General features: G+C 45.0%; 1 protein-coding gene across 2 annotated transcripts in view; it reads left to right on the top strand.

Annotated features, from left to right (window-relative positions):
- The first annotated feature begins 412 nt into the window (after positions 1–412).
- The window catches only part of FBXW4 (F-box and WD repeat domain containing 4), a 60,094-nt gene continuing 35,646 nt past the window's right edge, over positions 413–24,860 (top strand). Inside the window, exons 1-5 of one of the 2 annotated variants that reach the window (XM_058029132.1) lie at positions 413–1,456; positions 12,342–12,437; positions 15,159–15,344; positions 16,509–16,641; positions 19,141–19,235. In XM_058029132.1, coding sequence (XP_057885115.1) covers positions 1,206–1,456; positions 12,342–12,437; positions 15,159–15,344; positions 16,509–16,641; positions 19,141–19,235 — 761 coding nt within the window. In that variant the 5' untranslated portion in view covers positions 413–1,205. The remainder of the gene's footprint in view (positions 1,457–12,341; positions 12,438–15,158; positions 15,345–16,508; positions 16,642–19,140; positions 19,236–24,860) is intronic. The other variant, XM_058029131.1, reaches the window with a different exon arrangement.

The raw sequence follows: 24,860 nt of genomic DNA on the forward strand, positions 1-24,860 counted from the left end.
TCAGTGTAAATGGACCAGAGAGTTCCTTATCCAGCAATTTTGAACCTCTAAAATACGAGGCTTCCAGACCTATTGATTTACTCATAGGAGTATTTGGGAGCCTGTATACTATGGTAACCTCATTATATGCTAAAATTTATTATCCTACTCCACCCTGCAAAATGAGATGTTGATTGTGGTGGTGATACCCGTTCAAAGCATTCTAGATCGTGAACTTCTTATAATTTATCTATTTTTTTTTATTCTGAGGGAGAAATTTCCCCAGCATTTCAGGTTCTGTAGAGTGGAAAGTACTGTAAGAAAGAATAACACAACACTAGACTCATATTTTCCTGCTCCACTGTCGGTGGAGAGCTACTTTGCCATTTTGGACCAGAATCCTGCGTTGTCAGTACTCCAGGCTCCTGTGGATGGCAACAATGACTCAGTTATTATGAACTGCTCTTTCGAGGCGGTGTGCTTGTGTATGTGTACACACACGTGTGAACTGTGAGCACTTTTCAGACCCCACCCACTCTGTGGAGCCCTGGAGGGAGGGGGGAATGGACTGCAAGGAAGGGTGCTGGTGAAAAGCCAGCCCTAAATCCATTGTAGCAAGGCCTGCTCTTATGCGGGGAAGACCCTTTCTTTTATGTGTCACAGGAATCTGGGAGTGTTGAAAACTGCTGTGCAGCACCAGATGACCCCTGCCGTCACTTCGTGGGTGACAGGTGCTCCTGACCCTGGTCAAGGATAATTAATGAGCATTAAATCACCTTGCTGTTCACCCTCCTTTGCAGGAGTGCAGCACCTAGCTGGTGTTGCTCCAGGTGGTGAGGCAGATGTTCTGGTTACCTGGGATCGCCATCCCCACCATAATTGTTGACGTTATTAATGAATACTCAGATCAGGTGACGCTGCTAAGCGCAGATCGGAAGATACAGACCCGTGGGCCGGTCGTGGCGTGGCGAGGGGGTGTGGGGGAGGGCGATTGGCACAGGGGGAGTCCCAGCGGCTCCCGTTAATGAATTAATCCGCTAACGAGGGTGGGCTCGGCGGCCCGTGCCCCTCCGGTCCCGCAGCCGCCTCCTCCCCCGGAGGGGGCAGTGACAGGCAGCGGCTTCTGCCCCATGTGACTGGGGAGCGGCTGCCCCGTCCATGGCTGGGCCTCCCCCGGGCAGCAGCAGCTCCGGCTCCCGGGGAGGAGGGGCGGGAGCTGCTGCTCCATGGGGAGGAAGGGCAGCCCCCGATCCCCCCAGGCGGAGGGGGGATCCCGGGCCGCCTCCCCCCCCTCCCCGCTCTGGGCCTTACCTGAGGAGCTGCTGCTCCTCATCTGCTCCTACCTGGACGCGCAGGCCTTGGGCCGCCTGGCCCAGGTCTGCCGCCGCCTGCGCTTCCTCAGCAGCCGCGATGTCCTCTGGAGGCGCATAGCCCGCGGCTGCCTCAACTCCGGCTTCACCCAGCTCGGCACCGATCTGTAAGCGCGGCCTTCCCGGCGGAAGGCGGGGGGCGGCGGCGGCCCGGAAAGGCCGGGGATGCCGCGGCCCAGCCGGTTGCCAGGGCCGCGCTGCGCTCCTGGCGTGGCCGCCGCTGGGCCGCGAGGGGCGGGGGACGCGGGGCCATTCCCGGAGCGCGGTTGCGCCGCCCTTTCCCTGCGCCAGGAGGGGCGGCGAGGGCACGGGAAGGGCCTCCCTGGGAGGGAGCGGCCGATGGCGTACACCAGGGTGGCGGGCCCGGCCCCGGCGCTGCCCGGAGGGGTTGGGGGAGGCGCCTCTTGTCCCCGCGACGATGGCGGGGACTTGGCGGCGTATCTCACTGTCAGGCCCAGCGGGAGCGCTGGAGCGTGAGGCCCTCTCCACGTCTGGAGAACTCTGTCCAGTTCTGGCCTCTTCCATACAAGACAGGGAGCTATGGGTGAGGGTCCAGCGGGGGCCATGACGAATGATTAGGGGTCTGGAACATCTCCCCTGTGAGGAGAGACTGTGGGAGTCTGGAGATGACTGAGAAGGATCTCATCAATGCGTAGAAGTATCTCAAAGGCAGGTGCCAGCAACAGGATGAATAGCAATGTCCATAAACTAAAACAAAGTTTCACCTCTGCATGAGCAAGAACGTTATGCTGAGGGCGACAAAGCGCTGGAATGGGCTGCTGCTGGAGGGCGTGGAATGTCCCTCTGGAGACATTCAAAACCTACCTGGACTCATGTAACCTGCTCTAGGTCACACTCCCTTGGCAGGGAGGCTGGACTGGATTATATTCAGAAGTCTTTTACAGCCTTAATAGTTCTGTGATTTTGTGATCTTCTCAGTCCCCAGAACCCTCCAAACACTGAGGCTTGGGGGGCTTCGGGCTAGGGGAAGTTGAAGCACAAGGAGATGGATGGAGCTGCTGTGTGCAGCTGGCCTGTAGGATCCTGTAGGCCCACACACCCTCCCCACTTCTGAGCAGTGATCCCTCCATGGTCTTGAAAACACCTCAGAGAAGCTGCAAGGGAGCAAGGCCTGGGACAGCATCCTGGGGAAAGGCTGGAGAGTGGGCTTAGTGAAACACATGTCTTAGGTTCTCACAGAGCAGCTTGCTGGTATAAATGGTGATGGCTGGCACAGACAAAGTGACTCCTGGACTTTTCATGGCTTCTAAGTTTTAAAGTTTTGTGAGTAGGAATTATTTGAGTTTTTTTTTTTTTTTTTTCCTGGAGTCTTTCTTTTTCCCCCAGTTCAACAGCACAACACAGGTTAGGAATAAGGTCAAGCCCTCTGGGCTTTGCAGTGTGTATGACACTGTCATCTTCTTAAATGAAGTGCCTCTGGGGCTTGGGCCTTGGCCATGGTTGGTGATGATCCAGAGTTTGCCTTTCTTCTCTCAAATTTGGCTGTGTGCCAAATGCCACTTGGAGGCAACTTCACAAAGTGGGCCTTTCTTCCTCATTTAAGGATCCTAAGAGAAGTTTGTGTTTTTAGGATCTACAAATCTCTTTCTATGGCTTCTCTGTAGCTGCCAGCATGGACATTGTTTGTCATTCAGTGACTCAGTGTTGTTTCCATAAACACTGTGCTGACATGACTCAAAAGAAGGGATGGCAAGTTTTGACCCTTGTTTTGCTGTCTGATGTTGCTGTCTCATCAATGCATAGACTTTAGAGAAACAATTATGGCTTCTGCTGGCAGGAGCAGAACTTTGCTGGTGCTGAAAATCCTTGTGTTGGGTTTTCAGGCCAGCACTTCAGCCTGCTTGGTGTGCACAGGTTGGAAGTTAAGCACAGTTCCCTTGGAAGTCAAGAGGAAAAAGCACTGTGGAATGGCTGTGCTTTGGACTCCTGTCTACTGTGATATATGGTTTTGTCTCCTGAGGAAATGAAGTTCTGTATTTTTCATTAAGAATAAGGTGATACTCGGCTCCTTCAGTTGCAGGAGGGATCAGGTGTACAGCAGAGCAGGTGCAGTGTGTGTAAGGACCACCACTTCCCCCTGCAGAGGAATGCAGGTCTATAAACAGCTACAGAAGAGATTTGCTAGGTCAGAGGGTTTCAGAGAAGGGAAGGCTGCTTGAGTTTTGAACTCCCAGGGATTTCACTGCTGTTAGATTTGCTATGAACAGGGTTTTTTTTTTTTTTTAGTAATTCTAGGATGTACTTTTGTGCTGTGTCCTATTTTCAAGTTTTTCTCAAACAACTCCAGTACTGAAAGCTGCTTTTAGCATTGGTCAGCACGTCCTTGGTCCTGGGGAGTTCTATCATAGGTAACACACTAAGTTACATTACAAGTGGTTGTGAAGAAACCTTGAGATATATCTGGAGGATGATTCCTTTAATTACTTTTAACTTCATAGAAGTCTCAGTATCTCCAGTTCCTTGAAATAGTGTACCAAATCCTATGGAGGATACCTGAAAAACAAACACTTATTTTCACTGGGTGGAGATCCAGCGTCTGGGGGCAGTTGCAGGAGATTTACTCCAGTAGGATACAGAGTTTGGCAACAGATACAAAGCAAGGGCATGTTGCAGAACCAGGAGGTCTGGATATCTGAACATCTCTAGAAGAACCAGTATGGCTGCATGTGTTGAGTTGTACAGCTGTAAAATTTGTACTTAGCTGAAGAAGAAGTTAACAGTCTCTGTGGCAGCTCAAGGGTTTTAACTAGCCAGGTCTCTTCTGGAGCACTTGCTCCTTGTGCATGTCTCCAAGATCAAGAGCCATCTCCCAGATTGCTGCTCGTGCAACTGAGGGAGTAAGGTTTGCAGAGAGATACTGTGCTTTATCTGAATAATCAGTATGAGTTGGGGAGGGAGTTTAGGCAAGCTTCTGGGCACACCATCCTTAATAGCAATTTGAAGTAGGAACCTGGCATATTGCTCGTTGAAGGTTAAATTTGAGCTGAGTAGGTATTCAAGCTAAAATATTACTGTGAAAATAGAACAGTGATGAAGATGTTGGATAGCTGGACCTTCTTGATAACTGTGCTTGCTTAATGATATGGAATAACTCTTGAGTTTGTCAAACTTGGCTTTGACTCACTCAGGAGCTGAAGCTTCTATTGCATGTTCTGGCTAATGTTGCATGAGGTGAACACTATTTTTTTCTTTTGAGTGGTTTTTGTGCAATACTGTGTGCAGTTGAGAAAGCAAAGGCTGGAACCATTTATGGTTAATGTACTTAATGAAATAACATGCATGGTTCTCACATTAGATCTTAAACTGATGGTCCCTGGGAGGCTGGCATAAGTTAAAAACTAGTCTAGGGAGTATTTACAGTTTAAGACAAAAATCCATCTCAGAATAGTTTGATCATTTCTGCTGTTAAGTGGCTTTTGATAAGCCATCTGTTAATGCTGTGTAAATAGCAATAAATTTGAGCCTAAAGGAGATAGTTGTGAAACTTAACTCCTGCCTCCACTTTCCCATTTTTAAAAAGGTGATTAACTTGAAAATTACACTCTTTCTTTAAAATGCTTTTTCTGTTGGGTGTATCTTCAGATAATTGTCACAACAAGGATCAGAAGTAACAAGCTTTATCTTGTATGTGAAAAAACTGTTTGAACAGTCAGCTTGCTTATAAAACTTCTTTCTGCCAAAATAGGGAAGAGGTAAGATTGATAAGAAGCTGGTTGCAAACTCCTAGCTGTTAGCAGCATGGAAAAGAAAAATAGTAGTATGTGTAAAAACAAAAAATTTTAATTCTTAATTTTTTAAATTGTCATCCTGGCTACATACTTTTAAAAATTGCCAGCTGTGGTTATCTCTGGACACATGCTTGTGCTTAAACGATATTGAATGAAGTTGGTAATGATGTCAAAGGAAGATGTGGAGTTAAGCCCAAACACTAGCTGTTATGCTGAAAGGCATATTCACAATATTGACAATCTCTAATGTTTTCACTTTCTGGTAGATTCAGCCAAATGGGAGCCACAGATGTAAGCCAAGTTAAGTGTTTACGGCATGGATTCAATTGTGCACTTGTAGGAGAAGAAAGAAGTTTGCTTTGAGGGATGTATCTGTGCACTTCCTTCCTTTGGCAGAGGGAAACCACAAGGTTCACATCCACCTGAGTCCCTCTGTGTTAGGGATGGTAGGGGCTGAGCTGGAAGAGTTCTTGAAGCACATTCTCAGTGTTAAAAATGTGCCATTTCTGCATTGAATCAGTGGTAACCAAATAGCCAATAGAATATTGTGTCACTATTATGGAAGTGCAGAGTGGCTTTACATGATGTGCTTCTTGGGATCTGAACTGTGAGTCTCTCCAGATCAGGTTGTTGCTTTTTCTGTATAAATAAGTTAATTTTATGTATAGACTTGTACTGCTACAAGACCTCGTCATGAGGATGGTAAAAGGAGAGTCCTTATGCTAAGATTTTTGCTTTACTCAGTCACAAGAGCAGCTGAAGTAAAATTTGAGCCACGCCTTCATGATGTGAGGTGAAACTATGACAGAAAAGTTAAGGCTTCACAACACTTTCTGCAGCTAAACTGTAGCTGAGTAATAACACAAAGCCTTTGGGGGTTTTGGTGATATAGTGATTTTACAGTTGTGTCCTGTAGTCTGTGTCTGTTTTGCCAGCTGTTGTACAGGCCCAGCAAGAGCAGTCTGCCCTGATGAGCTTGCTGCCTAAATAGCCAGGGTAAACAGGGGCTGGAGGGGAAGGAGAGGCAGGGAGATGTCAACCAAGCTGCCCTTTGTGCAGCAGGTCAGTGTCAGAGCCAGAAATAGCAGAGGGTGCTTTAAGCCTTTATCCAGGGCCTGCTTGCTGGACCACCTTGGACTGCAGAAATTGGAGAGGCAAAGAGCTCATTGTAAGGTGATTCTTTATTTAAGGCATGGAAGAAAGGAGTAAAGTTGCAGCTGGGCTAAACTTATTTCCTCTTTGTTACAAAGGAATTTTAGAGGGCAGGTTAAAAGTTGGAACCTAAATAGTTTGACAATTTGCTCTTTGTGATGTATTAATAGACATCAAAATATAGAAGTGTTCCACTGCACGTTTTCTCTCTGCCTGTCTCCTGTTCTGCCTTGCCCACTAGGATCATGGTGTATTCTCCTGTTCAGAGAAGCAGATTCATTAATGGACAGATTTATCATCTATGAGTATTTAAGAGCTTGTGTTAGCATTTTGGTGAGTTAATAAAAGCTGTGTTTTCTCCAGGTCTTGGAAAAATGTATGTACCTACAGGAGCAGGAAATGGCCAATCTGTGCAAGTCAAATCCAAAAGCAAACTGCAGCAATCATAGGAGACCTCAGCCTTCACCACTGGAGGGGGAGGGAGTGTGAATGCTTGTAAAGCTGCTTCAGTTTCCTTCATCTTTTAAACTTGTTTTAAAAACAAAGTTTTCATTACTTTTAAGACAGAAATGAAGAAGGCAATGAACTGGTGCAGGTGATGCAGAGGGGAATACTCTGGGGAGGATATTGCAGTAACAAAAAAGTCTTGGATGAGGGAATGCAGCTCTTGCTTTGTGCTGGAAAAGTCGGTGGTTTTCATAAACCTGTTGTTACATTTATTCTTACTCTGCCTTAAACTGTTAGTGCTGAGCAGGACAGATCTGCCAGGACAGCTCCACAACCTTGAAACTACTGCTTTTTCTGGGAATGTGAAGTTGTTTGTAAGAGTTCTTTGAGGCCTGCCTACCCTTCCCTTAAGATCTTTGCTAGTACAAAGAGAAAGAAGAATTTTATGTAGTAGAGGGCTTAAAATATGTGTGCTTTGTTTGTTGCTGTTACCCCTGTTGGACTAGGTATGGGTTATTTCATTCTATCCAAGTACTTCCCTGACAATCTACTCTCTCAAATCAGAATACATTTCTCACTTCTTCAGCAGCTTCAGGTTTTCTCATAATCTTTCCAGGGCAGTGCATTTTAGAAGAAGCCCAGATTTTGTCTCCAAAAAGCCTATGAAACTCTCAGAGAGAGTCCAAATCTTGACAGGAGTTTCTAGCCAACATCCCATTGCAGTCACTTGTAAGGGAGAGGGCATCTGGTGGCAGAGTGGCCTGGCTCAGTCTTGGTGGTGGTGATTTTTTGGGAAGCCTTTGTGAAAGTGTGTCCTTGCTGTGTGCACAGAAATTTGTTTGCACCTCTGGGTATTATGACAGCCTCTGCCTTCTTCATAAGGTGACTTTTTCACAAGAGCTGCTTGGTGGAGCAGTTGGCAGCCTGGTAACATCTGAGATGGCACAGACACAGCAGAGGAAGCAAGGAACAGTGAGGAACAGTCAGCAGAGCTCTTTTCCATCTCGGAGTTATTTGAACCCAGGTCCCGTAGGGAGAGGGGAGCACAGGGGACAGGCTGAACATGGCAGTAAGCTAAGTAAGGTCATGTGCTAAAAGAATTCAGTTGGAATTTTTGTCCTGGAAGAGACATTTAGAAAGCCAGCCGACTTGCTGAGGACAGTAACAGGGGCTCCTGACATAAATAGCTTTTCCCTCTCGGCTGGCTGTTGGTGGCCCGTGACTTGTAGCTGCACCAAGACCCTGCAACTCAACAGGTGTGTCCTGACTACACAAATAAGTGCAGTTGGTCATTGTGTTAGCCAGCCTTGCCACAGGGCCAAGGTTGATAGTGGGGCTTAGCCACCGTGACCTGTTTGTTCTCTCTATGACCCTTCCAGTCAGGCCTCAGGCAGGCTGGTGACAGCTTTTATGCAGACAGCAGATTTTGTCCACACAAGAAATTCAGTCCCAGCAGGTCTCTGCTGGGAGACTTGCATTTCCAGATGAGCTCTTCAGTACTTAAGATGTAGCAAAACATGAAGGACTTTGGTGGGTTAGGGTGCCCCATGCAGCTGGGAAAATACACAGCATGACATGTTGGTGTTATCTTCTGTTATCTTCTGTAACATGGCCTATGTTGTTGCAGGCACCACTGTTTTGGCACATGCTGAAATTGTAGACAGCCAGCAGAAATCTCCCTGGGATGCAGCACAGCACAGAAGCTCTTGCTGTTGCAGAAATACCATTTCTGGTGGAAAAGAACTTTGGATGGGGAGGGGATCATTGAAGGGAAGATATTTTGGAGGAGAAGTTTTAGGAGGTGATTCCTTCACTGCTTTCTTTTGGGGCCCAGGCCAGCAACTGCCTTGGTACCTGAGGTCACCTGGGTCAGTGGTGCTGTGTGGGGACAGTTCCAGTCTCTTACTTCAGCAGCTGGGAAGTGGGCTCCAGAAGGAATATTACATTTCTTTTGGTAACTCTGCCAAGAAAGAGAGGAAATTCATAATTTGAGCAAAATACTTTTAGCTTTTTTTTGTAGAGTGGGGAGAAGTAGGAAGGGGGAAGTGAAAAATCCTTTATAATGGGTTGCTTGGGATGATTTTTGTCCTGGAGCTCCCTCTCAGGCTGTAAGAAGTGTTCACCTTCTCTTTCTTAGTATAACCAAGTCTTTGAAAAGGGAGCCTCCATCAGGAGTGCATGCAATTGGAAACATGCATTGGCTCAGGTCATGTATTGCACTATGATTTGGGATCCTGATAGAGTGCTTTTTGGTGGTAATTAAATAATAACAAAGACAGCCTTGTATGTCCTGAGTAATGTAACTTTATCAAATATTGATAAAGTCCTTCTAGGATGCTGGACTGTACCTCACTTGCTTTCTGATGAAGGCCTGTGTAGGTCCTACTAAAAATAGCAGTCCTTCCTCAGTGAGTCAGCCTTTCAGCAGTCTTGAAGTTCACTGTTGGGCGCCTTCTCTGGGAACACAGAAGCCAAGGTCTTGATTTCACAGAGTAGTTAAGCGTGTCCTGAATTTTAAGCCTGTGCCTTAGTATTTTTCAGAATTGTATACTAAGAAAGATCACGGTATTCACTGGCCAGTGGATGGTGTTCCCTCCATAGCGTTTTATGCAGCATTTGGCTTCATATGGAGGTTTAGTCTCCTGAATCTTTGGATGTTCAACACAGTTGCTGAAGTAAGAGGTACCTAGTTAAGTCAACCACTCGGTGCAGGTGTGTGATGTCTTTTGATTGCCTTGGTCATCGTAGAAAAATAGTTAAAAGTTTGCAAGTGTAGAAAGTATGTTGATCATGATTGAAACAAAATAGACTCTTGTAGGGGAGAAAAGGAATTTTTTATCAAATTGTTAAGTTTATATGGTGATGACATTTTTAACTTTCTAAGATTTGAGAATTGTTCTCAGGCATTGCAGTGATACTCATCATATTTTTTGATGCATTCTGGGAATTGCTCTGGAGGGATGGTGTTGAGAAAGCAAATCAAGTGATCAAATTGTATCTCAGCAGTTGATTCCATAGCTGGGCTTGATTTAACTTCTGGTGTGAGGGATTGAATGTCTCTGACCAACACTGCCCTTCAGCATTTGCTGCCCCATAATTCACAAAGGGGAGGGATATATCAGTCCAATTTATACATCATCTTTTCTCTGTGTCATCTGTCCCTTTTCTTGCATCTATTTTGAATAAATAAAATGTCTGGGATATAAAAGCAAGACACTTTTAAGACATGTTTAAATTAGCTGGATCCAGAGTTGCTATATGGAGGAGGAAGGCTGGATGAATATATATCTATTAAGAATAAAACAAAAAAACCAAAACACCACCATGACCACCCCCTCCCAAATCCCATCAGACCTCCCCCATATAGTCTCCCCACCCAACCCTCATCCCCTCCAGACAGGAACTGTTGATATGTGGGAAAGAATGAGGTGTCTGTTTCAAAAGTAACTGCAATAGTGAACTGGGGCTCTGGGCTGAGCCAACACGTGACTCTTCAGAGCTTCCATATTCAGCAGTAGGAGGGTCAAGGCCTGCTAGAAAAGAGACCAGCAGGTCCCTTTGGAGGAGGAAGCAGCCAAGATGGAAGCTGCTTTTTTGACCTTGGAGTCACCTTTTTCAGAGCCTTGGAAATTACATCTAGTCTTAGTAGGGTTTATGCATTGAGCTCAGAATGTCTGGTTGGGCCAGCGTGTGTTGGGAGGGGGATGTGGCACGGGTGTGTTTTCCATCACTGTGCATGCTGGTGACTTGAAATCTGTATGTGGGGAGAACTTAACTGAGGGTTGAGTGTAGGGAGTAAGTGTTTTGGAGTAAGGAATGGAATTGCATGTAGGCGGAGAGCCTGGACTCTGTCTGGGAGAGTAATAAGCAACGATGAGAGTGGGTCTGACCTGACTTTTTGGTACTGTGCATTCCTCATCTCAGACACTATCTGGCCTCATGAGCTCTTGCAAGTGCTCCCTTTAAATGAGGAATTCCTCTTCTTGCAGCCTAGTCTAACTCTATTTTGGTTTTATTTGTTTGTTTTTAAATGGCTATGAAAAATAAAGAGCCTGTAGCTTTCTAAATTCAGTTTTAATTGGTGTGGCTCTACTGATCATAAACGTAAAGTTGCAAAGCTTTCTAGAGGATGAAAAGCTTTTCTGTGTGTGGTTTCTGTTTTTGTTTAAAATGGGTCACATGCCCAGGAATGCAGTCAAATTATAATGGTGACTAAGTGCCGGAAAGCATAGAAAAGAGGAGGGAAGGGTGAGCAGAAAAAAAGGAGCCTGAGGCTATGGAAGGAAGGCTGGGAAAATAAGAATCTGGCCAGACCCCAGGGCCAGGTTAGAGATTCCTACACCCATTAACGCAGGAGATGTTTATTTACAGGGAGCTAATCTTTGTTTTAAAAATGACAGAGTACCCAAAAATGCTACTTTTGGGAAGTGGATTGGAGGGGCTGTAGGGATGGGAGGAAGAAACTGATTCTGATGAGGCACCAGTTCCCATCTCTCAAGGATCTTCCCTTCTCCCTATGAATCTCACTGTGCTGGCTGTTGAGAAACGCATGAATGTGGGATAAATTCTTGTAGCCTAGTAAATGTAGCCCCTAGTTACAAAGGATAATTTCTAGAGTTTCTTCTTGTTTGTAGTGTTCTGATCTTTTCTATCTAAGCAGCTCCAGTAAGGGTTTTGAATAATTCAGTTTATGATATGAGAAAGATGGGAGCTAAAGTTGCCATTCCCCATGTCTTTAATCATCTCTGGATCATGAAAACAAAACAGGTGTTGAACAGCTGCTTGAGCTGGGTATATTCATGCAGACTCTAAGGAGACCTTGGTCCCAGGTCTCTGTGGTACCTACTTTTTGTCACATCTTGAAGAGTATTGATCTTGGTTTGTCTCAGCTCATTCCAATAACTTTGATTTGTAGCCCAGCAATAGTTTCTCTTTTAGTAGCTTTGTCTGACTGTAAAGAGAGAATTTTCCAGTGATATGCTGGAATTCTCTATCTTTTGGTGAGCTGCTGCAAAGGATAGTTTTTCTTAGGGTGTGTGTACACTGGATTGTTGATACACATGAATGTATTTTGTCTTTTGCTTGGACACATCTTTATTTCTGATTATTGTATCTGGTTATGGGATTGTCAGACAGGTGAGACTCTGGAACAGTTTCTTTACTAGTCCTTCTGGATAGACACTCTTTGGCTTCTCGTTTCAGTGTTCTTCTGACTAGTGTTTCCTCCATCTGTTCTTGTGTGGTGTTGTCCTTGTCTTAAATGGCTCTTGTCAATCTCTATTAAAAGGGTGATATCCTATATCTCTGGTTCTTCTGGAGATTTCTTTGTGTCATCTCGTTTGGATTACATTTTGTCTGAACCTGTGCTGCATTCAGTATACTTGGTCAAGTCTTGATCATATTTCAGGTTTGTGATCATCAGAGGTGGCTTTCTTTGCTGGTAATGCCTCACTGTTGTCAGTGTTCCTTTCTTGTCAGCTCTCACAAATGTCCTCACTGTAGTGTGGCACTGCACCATCAGTGTATGTCAGTTCACCATTGTGGAACCAGGGTGAGAGCTTACCTGTGGCCATCTTGAATGCATTTGTTATCCAGAAGGCATCAGTCCTGGTTGCTAATCTTGTCTCTCCTCCTCTATCTGCAGAGCTCCTGGCATTCCAGTGAAGGAAAGGGTGAAGGTATCTCAGAACTGGAGGCACGGACGCTGCCGGAGGGAGACAGTCCTGAAATGGAAATGCAAGCAAGTGACTCCTTCCTCTTCTCTTTGTTATGTGACAGCTGCTGTGGGGCTTTGGGTTTGTGCCTGTGCCCTGAAATGTTTCCTGCTCTTTGTGCTCCATGGGGTCTTACAAGTGATTGTTGCTGGCTTATTTTGGGTGTTCCTGGCTAGCTGGGTGTGGGGTAACCTGAGTTGCTGTCTTGCCCTATGGATTCATGCTTGAGTGTCCAGAGTTTTTCTTAGCAATTTGAATTTGTCTTTGTTCTGATCTGTAGAGTTTTAGTCACATTTAGCAACCTTTACTACAAACTGTTGCATTCATGTCTACTGTATACCATGAGCAATCTTTTGTCCTGCTCTCACAATGAGCCTACCTTGATCCCAGATGTGGACTTAGGTCCACATCTGAGCTTCACTTCCCTCAAAATGCTTTGTTTGTCTCCTGTGGTTTATCCTAGATCCTGATTTGGATGTACAAATCTAAAATGCTAATTGCCATTCATCTGCCTTTTGCTCCTTCATTCTCATGCTTCTCTCCTTCACTTTAAAAAAAATGTATATTTGACATTAATGATAGAAGCTTGTTGTTAAATTCTTGTTTGCAAAGGTGTACTTGGCTTTAAAAGCAAAGCATAAGATAGGTCTCTTGTCTGAGCTGCACATCGAAGTTTTCAGCCTTCACATCATCACACTGAAGGAAAAGTGAGAAAGACTGTGGTTTGTTAGCTGCTGAAGAACAGGGACCTTCTACTGAGCTTTCATGCCTTTTTGTGCTGTGTAGATTGAAGTTGTGGATAATGTGCCACTTCTTGCCTAGAGTCCTGGGAACAGCTGTAATGAGCAGAGTGGGTTTTGGTGCAGGTTGTATACCTGCCTTTGAAGTGCTTGCAACCATCTGTGAAGACAGGCTCTGTGGATATTAGAGATCATTACTAAACCAGCTTGCCAAGTGAAAAGGCAAGGACTGATTTAATGAGGCCACCATCCAAATGACATCTCCTAATTTTCATTTATTCTACTTCAGATTTTTTACTTCTCCTTATGAAAAAGCCATAGAAAAAGGTAAAAAGCTAAACTTCTGCAAAAGGAGAGCTGCAGAAACTGGCTGTAGTCTAGGTAAGCTGGATATTCACTTGCTTTTAGAGGACTGCGTAGGAGTGGAGGAAGGAAGGGGAAATCAAAGCCTGCCTGAACCCAGAGCTCCTGCTCTAAAGATGCCTTTTACTTTTTCCATGTATATGATCAAGTCCCAGATGAATATTATAAACTGAACTGCTTTGTCCATGTGATTAAAGGCCTGTTACTGGAGATGAATACAGGCAAGCTGGAACCTTCTGTCTAATGAGCAATCTTGTCCTCTTGCTTGTATCTAGTTGTTCATTGTGATGCTACAAGGTACGGCTGTGTGTAATGACTCTGATGACACAGAAAACCATGACCTCTGAGGATAAATGATCTAAAAAAAAGAGGGAGACAGGTTTTTATGAGAAGTCCCACTGCTCTCAAAGCCATTTGTTCCTGAATAGTTTGAGAACTGAAAGGCTGCTCTGTAGAAGGGCTCTGGATTTGCTTGGTGTTTCTGTGGGCATTGGTGCGCTTGGCAATGACTGCAGAGCAGAGACAATTTCACATGTCCGTGCCCCATAGGACATGAGTACCATGTCTTTGTATCTGCCTCACTATATCCAGAAATTTTATTTGCTGATTCTCTGTTGGCTACACAAAAGCAAAATCTAGAGAAAAGCTCTCACTGCCTAAGTGTGTATTGTAGCCTATTTTCTTCTATATTTTGGTTTTGTTTCAAGAATAAACTAACTTCTTGAGATGTCAGACTTGATTCAGATATTGCATGAGTGTCTTGTCTTCTTCCTCATCTCCCAGAAAGTAAAGCATATTTTCCATATGTAACATCAATCTTCAGAACACTTTGGAATAGTTTTTTTGGCTCCACTGCTCATGGCTTGGACCTTGTCCATTCCATACAAACCTGCCACTGTCCCACATAAAGCAGTGGGCACAAAGGGCGTATGGGCTTTTCTAAAAGATGGGCAAGAGAAACCAAGAGCTTGCTCTACAGCTTATGGCTCAGCAGGGGAAGAAGTGTGAATGTAGAGCAATACATCCTCTGTATGATGAGCCTAAAGTTCTTGGGTAGCCTCAGAGTGCAGGAGGCAGGTGACTTTCTGTCTGTAGGAAGATCTGTGGTATTCTGGTGACGTGCGCCCCTGCTTAGAGGTGTGAGGAACAGTGGCAGATTTGTGTTCTCTGCTGGGCACCAGCAAATAGTGTTCAGGATCAAGAGTGGCTGTTTGCACCAACAGTCTCACATCTTCGAAATGCTCAGCATAGCTCACCAGCACCAGTCTAGTTGCTTAAAAAGTACAGAGCTCATGTGCAGGTTCGGGGGCCCTTAAGTATTTCCTATCTATGTTCACTAGACTTTTGGCCATCTTCTCTTTTGGAGATTCTGTGCTTCCTTTTCCTCAGCTCTGGGTTAGAAAAATGCCAGCAATGTAATCTGCTTTTTATGTTGCTGGAGAAGCTTCACTTGTAGCTGTGCTGCTATATTAAGCCCTGCTTTTGCATGTCACCTGCTACTCCAACTTGACTTTTCTTGAGCAGACGTTTGTTTTTGTTGATATGTTTGCATATGAAATTTTTTTTCTTTTTCTGTGTGAGGTTGTTTTGTTTTGTTTTCTTCTCCCTGCTCCTGCATGCTCCCAACCTGCTGTCTGTTTGCAGTTTGATGCCCTGGATGGAGCTGGATGGCGAATATCTCTACCTGTCTCAAGCGGAGAACATCCAGGCCTACCAGCTCTGTGCAGAGGGGACAGGTTTGCAGCGTCACCCTCAAGCCATCTTCTCTGGCCACCAGGAGGACGTGTGTCGCTTTGTTCTTGTCAACTCCCACATTGTCAGTGGAGGGGGGTAAGTTGGGTGATGAAGGAGCCCGAGAGTTTTGTTGCTGAAGTTGGGAAGATTCTGTGTAACTCCAGCCCAAAGCAGAGGAGCCAGTTTTGCTACACAGCGTCCTTATGCTTGGCTGTGGTCAGCTGCTGCTGCTTCCTTTCTTATAATTTTGGTTCTGGCTTGAAAAAGCTTCTCCTGCAGCAGTGAAGGAGCTGAGTCTCATACTGTTGACCTTAAAAGGTGTCCTTTGCTCTGTAAACTTGTGTGGATGTCCACAGGATTGTTGAATCGGGAATGACTGATCAGGCAAACTTGACTGCTGTGCATATTTCATTTCTTTCCCTGTTAGAGGTAGCTGGACTGTTCTAATAATCAGTACTGCTGGTTAGCTGGGACTGCAGTAGTGCAGGAAGTTTTCTAGAGACAAGTGTGTGTTTATTAGACCCACTGATATAATTGTGGAGAGGGGAGAAACTGCCAGGCATTCCAGCACACACACACTTCTCCAGTTCATTTTGCATTTGACTGGACTTTTACACTTACAGCAAGTGACAGGACTTTGATTAATGGCTAAAACTTTAAAAATATACACAACAGTTAAGCACAGAATTGGGAGAGACAAGCATGGCTGTCTGTCCTGGGTGCTGTGGGGCTTTCCACTGTGAACTATAGACCAAAATTCAGGTGAAAATGAAGGCTTGCATTTAAAATTCCAGTAACTCTGTTGATTTGAAAAGGTCTAAATGTCTGGGTTGTTAATTCAAAGCACAGCACCCTGCATGGCTGCTCTGAAATGAATGAAAAGCTGAGGCTTGGACATGGGTGAGAATGTCCTCTCATTTATTCCCTTACTCCAGCCACTCAGCATACAGACAGGATTCTGGCAAGCTCCAAGCAGTAGGAGGAGGAATGGCTGCTTTGCTATAGTTTCTGCAGCTTAACACAAAGTGAAGGGTGGAAAGATAGCCAGGAAAATTTTCATGTGCATCAGATCAGGCTTTAACTGGCCAGATGTGGAATTGCAAGAGAACAGGTGATGTGTGAAGAGTGGAGGGTTAATAATGCTGCATGAATTTCAGTCCATCAGAGACCAGTCCTGGTCTCTTTGTAGCACTCCAAAACATTAGTGGAAGGTGCATGTCCAAGAGGTACAAACTCCCTGCCTGTGGGTTTGCTTTTCAGGGATGGAAGTATTGTCCTTCACAAGCTCCATGGCTCCTACAGTGTCAAGTTCTCTGCACATGAGCAGGAGGTGAACTGTGTGGACTTCCAAGGCGGCCTCATCGTCAGCGGCTCCCGGGACCGAACGGCGAAGGTGAGCAGGGAGAGTTTCAGCAGGTGCTGCTGTAGAGGTGACTTCAGAGGTCTTGTGCCATGAATATTTAAGTGTCAGCAGAACTGTTGTGAGCCCTGTACTCCTTGCAGGAGGAATGCTGACTGTCTTGGCTCATATCTCTGAAAAGATGCTTGCTCTGCCAGGCTTGTTAGAAAGAGATTTGGCAGTAATTTACAGCATTAGCTGCTGGCTTAAACTTGGAATTGCAGAAGGTAGCAGCTGATGTTTTGCTTCTTTCCCTGTACATCCATCTACACTGTAGTGGAGATGCTTGCCAGTTAATGTGAAATTTGCTGTATGGATTTCAAACCCATCCTTGTTTAACATTGCTATGTAGTTTAACATAGTCTCTGTTATATATTCAATCTCTGTAAAGGATAGGATGGTCTTTTTCCAAATCTATGGTTATTTACTAATTTTTTGGTTTAGTTATCTGTGAGGGAGTTTTCTTGTTTTTTTTTTTTCTCCAATGGTTCTTGGAGAAAAAAAATGGAATGAAGAATGGAATGGAATGGAAAAAGCCAGGAATGAAGTCAGACTATGAGAATTGTTTGCTCCCATTTTTCTCTTCCAGCTGGCATCACTGGGTCCTGTCACGTAATTTTTGGCTATTTCTTTTTGGGGCAGGACCTTGTTGATTTTTGTCCATCTGGATCTGGTTGGCAATGCTTTGTTCATGTGTGGACCTGGAGAGTTGTTCATCTGAGCTGTAATCAGCTCTGTTTGATCACTTTAGGAAGCTCTACACATGTTTCACCCTTATCCTGCTAGCATGATGCAGTACCTGTAGTATCTTCACAACCACTTGTTTCATTGTTGGAAGTGGTTGCTGTGTGTTGAATATGTTGGTTTGAATATGCTCTGGGTAGGCTGATAGACACTCTTGGTCCCTGGTTTATATCATAGAGCATTCATGAAATAAGAGGAAAACCAGCTAATTGCTGTTTTATAAGAGGGGAAGCTGAAGCAAGGAAAGGCTTAAATGTCTCTTTCAAGGTTTTGTAGGAAGTGTGTGAAGCAGCATGGCCCCATTTATTTTTGTTGGTCCCTCTGTACAGATGTACTCCTGAGTAAAATCACTTCCAAGTAAAGCAAGCAATGTTCCAATGCAAGAGGCAATTTTGGGATTGCTGTTTGCCTCCTGGGAGCAAGACCTTGATGCTGCTTTGTCTCACACTTCAGCAGTGCTGCTCCTCTCTGGTCTGTGGATCCTCTTTTCTGGGAGAGTGCCTGTTGCTGCTTCTCTGACAGCTGGAGGACAGACATCCTCGACCTTGAGAACAAATTCCTGAAGCCCAGAGGGGAATTTCAAGCTGTTTTTGTTAGAGCTAATGTGAGATCTTGCCCACACAGTGCTCCCTGCAGCATATACTCTGGGGATGTTCTCCTCTTATTTTTTATCATCCTTTTGTAGGCTGTCTTGTTTGCGTGAATGAGACTCTTGGAAGGTGGAAGGGAATCCCTACCAACCTTTTAAAGGGGCTCTAAGTGTCTAAGCTATTGAGGGCTCTGCTGAGTGTTGATTAGGAGTAAGCCCTGAAGAGCTGTTAATGTACATTCCTGTGTGATAGGCAGCAGATAGTGTGCTCTGAGCAATATTTTTAACCTGTAGGAGATAGGGGTGCCTTAAAGGAGTTAAGCTTTTCTGCTGCTTTTGCTGACACTAGGTGCTAAATTCCCCGCTGACAAGAATAGCCTGCAATCCTGGGCATTATCAACAAACAAACAAATAGGGCACTCTGTGCTTTGAAGTCCTGAAGCAAAACACTGGGGGTTGGTTACAGACAACTGGGGGGCTTGAGTCCTGTGGGCCAAGAATGATGGCAAGGTGGAGAAAATGAGGGCCACTAGCAGAGGCCCCAGCAAGAATTTTGGGGCCTTTATTAGGACCCAGAAACAAAGGGGTGAACTGATGGAAGGAGATGTGTGTGTTTGCACTGTTGGGGGAGGGAAGGAATTCTCTCATACTGTCAGTGAGCAAGGGCAGCCAGTTTGAAAGCAGCTTGGGGTACACTTGAAAAATTTAGTCTAAAGGAGGGGTCTTATAAAAGAAGATTATTTTACAGACTGGTGAATGATTAACTTTACAGTTAATAGTAGCATCCCTGAAAAATTTCCATTAATAAGTCTTCCCACACTGTTCAAGAGAACAGATTTGAACAAATCCTAGTTGTCATTTATTTAACTACAGAAGATGAGGAGTTTGTGTTGAGTGCTGCCCTTCGAGAGCAAGTGGTGATAGGGGTGCTCTCTGTTACCAATGGGTAGAAGGTCATACTTATAAGCTGACTTCAAGTGCTTGATTCTGCCAGCAATTGAAGGCTCTGCTTCCCAAAATAAGTAATTGGAATTGAGGGAGAGGGTCTGTGGGAGGATAAGCATGACAGTTTGGGCAGCTCTTCCAGCACAACATTGGCAGGATGCATCCTACCTTCTGCAGTTTTGGGTGATGTGGCATAACATGCATCTCTCTTTTAGGTTTGGTCCCTGACCGCAGGCAGAGTTGGTCAGTGTCTACATACAGTGCACACAGAGGATCGAGTGTGGTCCATTGCTATCAGCCCATTATTAAGGTAACACATCTCTTTATTTCCAGTTTTCATCAGAGAGAAGTGAAGGAGTTGCATAGGCTGTGTGTCCACAAATCTTTGTGAGGCACCAATGTGATGGTTCAGGAACTTGATTTGTGTGGAGGCTGATCAGGTGCTTGTGCCTGCAGCAGGAGCTCAGGGGAGAGCATGTGGTCCTTATTTCCTATACCAGCAGAATAATCCCCTTGTAAAGAGGCCATGAAGGTGGCCCTAGGTTCCTCTTAGTGCCACAGGTGGGATCTGTTCATTATTTCTTGAGGAAGGAACGCTGACTTGCTAATTAGAAACAGTGAGCTGGATCCTCTTGAGATTTTCTGTGCTGAAAAGATGCCAACTTGTATTCTCATTCTCTGGCAGAAGAGATACTGAGCAAAAAGGTCCCTGCTTGAGAGCTGCGTGCAGTGGTTAGAACTCAGGTTTTTTTGAACATGTTGAACTGGCAAAGATGAAGTAGAGTTCAGGGATGTGGTTTTCCAGCCTATGTTGCCTGTAGCTCTGTGCTTCTAGTGCACAGAATGCTACAAGTACAGCTTCAGTGTGGGAGGCAAGGGTAATACAATACATACACCAGTGTCTTCCAAGGTGTTCTTTGAAGTGCTCCTGTTATTGAGGAAGTGAAAATCTGAGAAACTCTCACTGTTAAAATCTTGCACCAACCAGCAGTGATCTGTCTCTTTGGTTCCCTGTTAAACTGGCCTGCATGCAGGAGAGGTTCTTCCTCAGCATACCTCAGAGAAGAGGGGAAGAAGAGCTGCTATTGCTGCTCATGTGATGTCCACAACTGCTGAATTTTAGGCTTGTGCAAAACCAAAATACTGTCCACAACTGCTGTCCTTGTTAGATTTCCAAGCTTGTTTTGCAGGCAGCAGAAACTCAGTGGTACAGAACTAATGGCTTTATCAGAGAAATGGCACTCCAGGCTTGCTGTGATTTTGCTGTTGCCTTGTTCCTTTGCTCTGAGTGTTTGAGACAATTAGTGTTTTTGAAGAGGTGCCACATGCATTAATGCTGCTGCAAGATGTGAGAGAGAAGCCCTTTGCTGTCTTCTGTGCTGCAAGGTTCCCTTTTCTGGCTGACAGGCTCAGGCACTGTGGCTAGTTAGAGGCCAGTGGCATTCTGCTTCCTACTCCTAAGTGATGACCTACTGCCGTGGCCTCTTGTCAGGACGGTGTTCCTCTCCGTGGTGTGCGTGCTTGTGCACACTCTCTGTCACAATATTTACCCTCAGTCTCCCCACCCCCCCTTTCCTCCCTCTGCAGGGTGATAAATTGGAGGTGGTGGAACAGCTAACCCATGAACAAGTGGGCTTAAATTGTGCACTCTCATTTTTTATGAGACCGTGGACTGTACCAGCCTCTCCCACTAGCCCAGCCTACTGCACCCTCCCCTTACCCCTCCATATTTTAGGGAGGGGGGTGTGGAGAATTAGAGCCAATTAGCCACGTCATTAATTCTTCAATTTGACGGCTGATATAGCAGGGCCTGAAACACGCTGCTGACCTCGTATAATGGGAACCCTGCTCCTTAACATATTGACGATGGGAGAAGTTAATTAAAATTCCACAGAGAGAAGGTGTCGGCTAACCTATAAACCTGTCGCTTCTCAGAACAAATTGCAGCCATCCTAGAAGAGGGAGAGGATCAGAGCAGGAGGGCATGTGGTGGGGGTTGGCCAGGGCAAGGGGCAGGGGAGATGAATTTTTCACTAATAGGTTTTATTACTTGCTGTCTAATGAGCGTGAGTATCAAAAAGATAATATCTGGTTTCTAGGAAAGTCTGCTTTGGGGAGCTCTGTGGTTTCTGTTTTATTTGCAAGAGCCCACATTTCACCCATATGCACTCCTTATGCACTTATGTCTAAAGCTTTTCCTCCCTTGCAGTCCCCATCCTTCTAGCCAGAGCTTGGATACATTTGTTCCCCAGTGAGGCTGAACATGGCCTATAACCTCCACTTCCTCCTGAACATTTAACATGACCTTCTGATTTTCCCTTCTCAATTGTGCTGATGTAAACTGAGATCTCCTCCATAAGGACAGGTAGTTCTACTGCTATATAACTGCTGGAGAATCAGGCTCCAACCACCTAAGTATTTTGGCCCATTGCTGCTAAGAAATGGCAGCTGTCTCTACTATGGACACACAGAGCTCAAAGCAGTTCTGTGCAGTGGGGTGGGAGCAAGGAAGGCTCCTCCATCTCTAGCCATTCAAAATTCCTTTGCAGAAGCTGTAGTTTCCTGACCTGGAAGTTTGCCAGGACTTAGACTCTCTAGAGTAGTCAGGGTGGTATTCTTACTGAACTTCAGTTGTTAATGGTCTGAAACTTTTCATCTTTTCAGTGATATCTTCCTCTGTGTGAAGCTTCTTACAAAGTATCCCATATGCTTCTGACCCACCACTGGGTTTTTGCTGTGCCTGCTGTAGTCCTGCACTGCTGGGCTGCTACTCTAGAGAACAGTGCCTGTACACTCAGGCTAAATGTTAGAGACTTGTTCTCTTAGAGCACAGCTCCTCTGGTTTCAGGCATTTTCCCTTAGGTATTCTGTTTTGATTTGTCCATAGTTTCCTTGTGTCACTACAGAGATCATGCTGTAGATGTGCAGAGCTGGAGGAGGAGGCTTCCTTGTTCTTAGTGTAGTGGTGCTATTCCGGATGTTTCTAGATCTGCAAACAGAATGATTCACAGTGCTCTGCAGGGTAATGGGGATGGGAGGGCATTGTGTTCATTCTGGGTTTTCAGCAAGTCTGCAAAGTTATGCTGGTTGGTGTGCTTTGAATAACAGGTCACACACTGCATGTCTCATAAGTGACTAGAGGAGACTCTGAGAGAGTTCTTAAAGAAGGATACTTAAAATGAGGGTACCTCAGCTTCTTTCAGCCACTGGTTTAATTGATCTCTGAAGCTGTCCTTTTTCATGGCTTAGTAAAATTCTGTGCTTACTCTGCTGTGTACCCTAAACTACATCTCTTAGCTGCTCATAATCCTCTTCCGCCACGAGTTCATTTGCCTTTTGAACTCTGCATCACGCAGATGTTAAACTTTCATTTACTGGTGCTTACTGCAGTGACTTATGTGTGCTCAGGGACCAGGGCAAGCCTAAGTGCAGTGGACCAATTCAAATGTGCAAAGTGAGGCAGACTCAGGAGTTTCTGGTAGAGCAGTGGAATCTTCATGCTTTGTGGTTCCCTGAGGTGGCAGTAGCCAGGGAAGAGATGGGAGCAGTGTACAGTGTAAACTGGAGGGGAAAGAAAAAAGTGCACCTTCATGTTAGGTTCATTATTAATCTTGGATCCAGATTTGTTGTGTTGAATTTAAAAATGTACTCAGATCTAAGCTGACTTCTCCTGCCAGGCCTGGCCACTGGCATTTGCTATTTTAATTTTAAAATATTTAAATATTTATCATGAGATGCTGTACTCAAAGCATGTCAGATTTTAAAGGAAGCAAAGAGAAGACAGAGGCACACAAATGGTTTCCAATGTGCGACTGTAGATGAGCAGCACGATGCCAGGTTTCAGCTGTAGGTAGAGAGCTAGAAAACCCTTGGTACACTTTGGGGCAATCATGAAGTGTCCTACTGTGACAGAAACATGCTTTGGGTGTGTAAGCCCAAGAGACAGTCTCTTCTTTTCTGATTCTGTCATAAGTCTGCTGCAAGAGATGACCTCTCCTTGTGGATATTGCCTTGATGAAGTGCAGGTTAACTGCAGAGAGAAGGAACGTTTGTACTGAAGACTAGCTGTCTGCATTGGATGTTTAATTTAAAGGAAAATATGTACTTACATGAACAGCTAAATTAAAAAAGCCAGGCTGGCTCTTCTGTTTATGCAGTGTTGTAGTTGAGACCCAGCTCCTGTGTTTGAACATGCTGATTTTAACCTAATTGCCTCTCCCATGGATTATTATGAGGAAGTAATATCTGAGGAGATCTCTGCTTCTATGGACAGCTTCAGGCAAATTGCAAAACATGCCCCAAACTCATTGGGGACAGGAAGGAAGAGAAAGGTTACTTTACTGAATGGGCCTCTCTTCCATTGGGAGCGATCAAAATGATTAATTCTCAGGGCTTCTTTTTAATGGTTATCTAGAAACTTCTTGTGAAAGTGTAACAATCTGATCTTGCAGGTTGCCTTAGAGCAAAACAACCCACTTGAATCAGAGCAACTTTGCAGTGGTTTTAACTTTGCAACTGAAGCCCTAATGGGTAGGTAGAAGTTAAAATGTTGGATAATGTTCCCCTGCTCTCATTTCTTACTCCGATTTTATCAGCAGGTTTCCCCTACTGCATATCAAGATGAGCTGTTGGGCGTAGTGTGCTCTGCTTTGACCTTGCTTTGTGCAGTTAACCTCTCTGAGTCTGCTAGGACTTGGGAGAGGTAACTGAGTTTTGTTGGGGTTTGTGCATTGCCAGCAAAACAGCCGGCAGCAATAGCTCTGCTGTCCTTGGGGATCTTCCTAGAGCCTGGTCGGTTTGAATAATTGAGAGGGGACTCTGACCTGCAGCTGTTTCTTAAGCAGGGCAGGAAGAACCTGCTCAGCTGTGAGATCCCAGAGTGGACGTGCAGAGTTAGTGGTGGCATTAACTGCCATCTTTTACTGACCTCAGAGGGCGATCTGGATGTGGGTTTCTAGGTGTATGCAATAGTCATAACTGACTTGGTGCTCTTTCACCCTAAAGCTGAGGAGCAGGAAATGAGTATCAGTTTCTCCCCTCTGGAGCTAAAATGACACCTGTGTCTTATCCATTTGCCCTGACTGTTCCCTTGATGTTAGGAGGAAGAAGACTTTGTTTTACCTTCTTTATTGTGTGATAATAACTCTATTTGGTCTTCTTCTGGGTGAACATATAAACATGTATGTCTGTTTTCCCTCTCCTCTAGAAACAAACAAATATGCAAACATTTCTATGAAGTGAGAAACGGCAGCTTACCTTTCTTCACTTCAGTTTCTTTCTTTTGCCCTCTAAAGCTCACGTGATTGATGGCTTCCTCCCTTTTTGTCACTTTTGGCCAATAAGCTAATGTATATATTTTCTGTGACTGTGTGAATTGACTCACTAGTGGTTGCAGGCAGGTGAGCAGGTTTTGGGAGGCAGTAGCTGACTGAGTTGTAACGCAGACATCTGTTTCTAATTGTGTTGAGCTGTGTTGCATATTGAATTTTTTTTTCCTCCCCCTGCAGTTTTTTATCATTTTTCCCCTTGCTTGAGGGGAAAGTCTGTCTCAGAAAGCTTGGAGGAAGCATCTTTCTTGTGCTGCATGGTTTGCACAGGAGAATCCATGACTGTTTAATCGATGTGACAGAAGAAATTTAGTTGAGGGGGCTGGCAACCTTATGGTTTGAGGTTTCCATTTCCAGTTTGTGATTGTTTTCTCTTTGCTTTTTAAGTTCGCAGGGGGAGAAGGTAACTTCACCAGACCTTGGCTGCTGTTTACCTTTGCTCGGTTGTGCAGCGTGCCTTTGTTTTTCCACCTTTGATCAGTGTCCTGCCAACAGATAATTTAGCAATTGCATCCTAGGGTGGAAGTGTGGAGTTAATGTTAAAATTAGGGTTTTTTTCCTTTCCTTACTTCTGTGGCTGATGGAGCAGAGAAGAAGAGAGGGGAGGT

This window comes from Melospiza georgiana, chromosome 8 (genome assembly GCF_028018845.1).
Source record: "Melospiza georgiana isolate bMelGeo1 chromosome 8, bMelGeo1.pri, whole genome shotgun sequence".
Taxonomy (NCBI): Eukaryota; Metazoa; Chordata; class Aves; order Passeriformes; family Passerellidae; genus Melospiza; species Melospiza georgiana.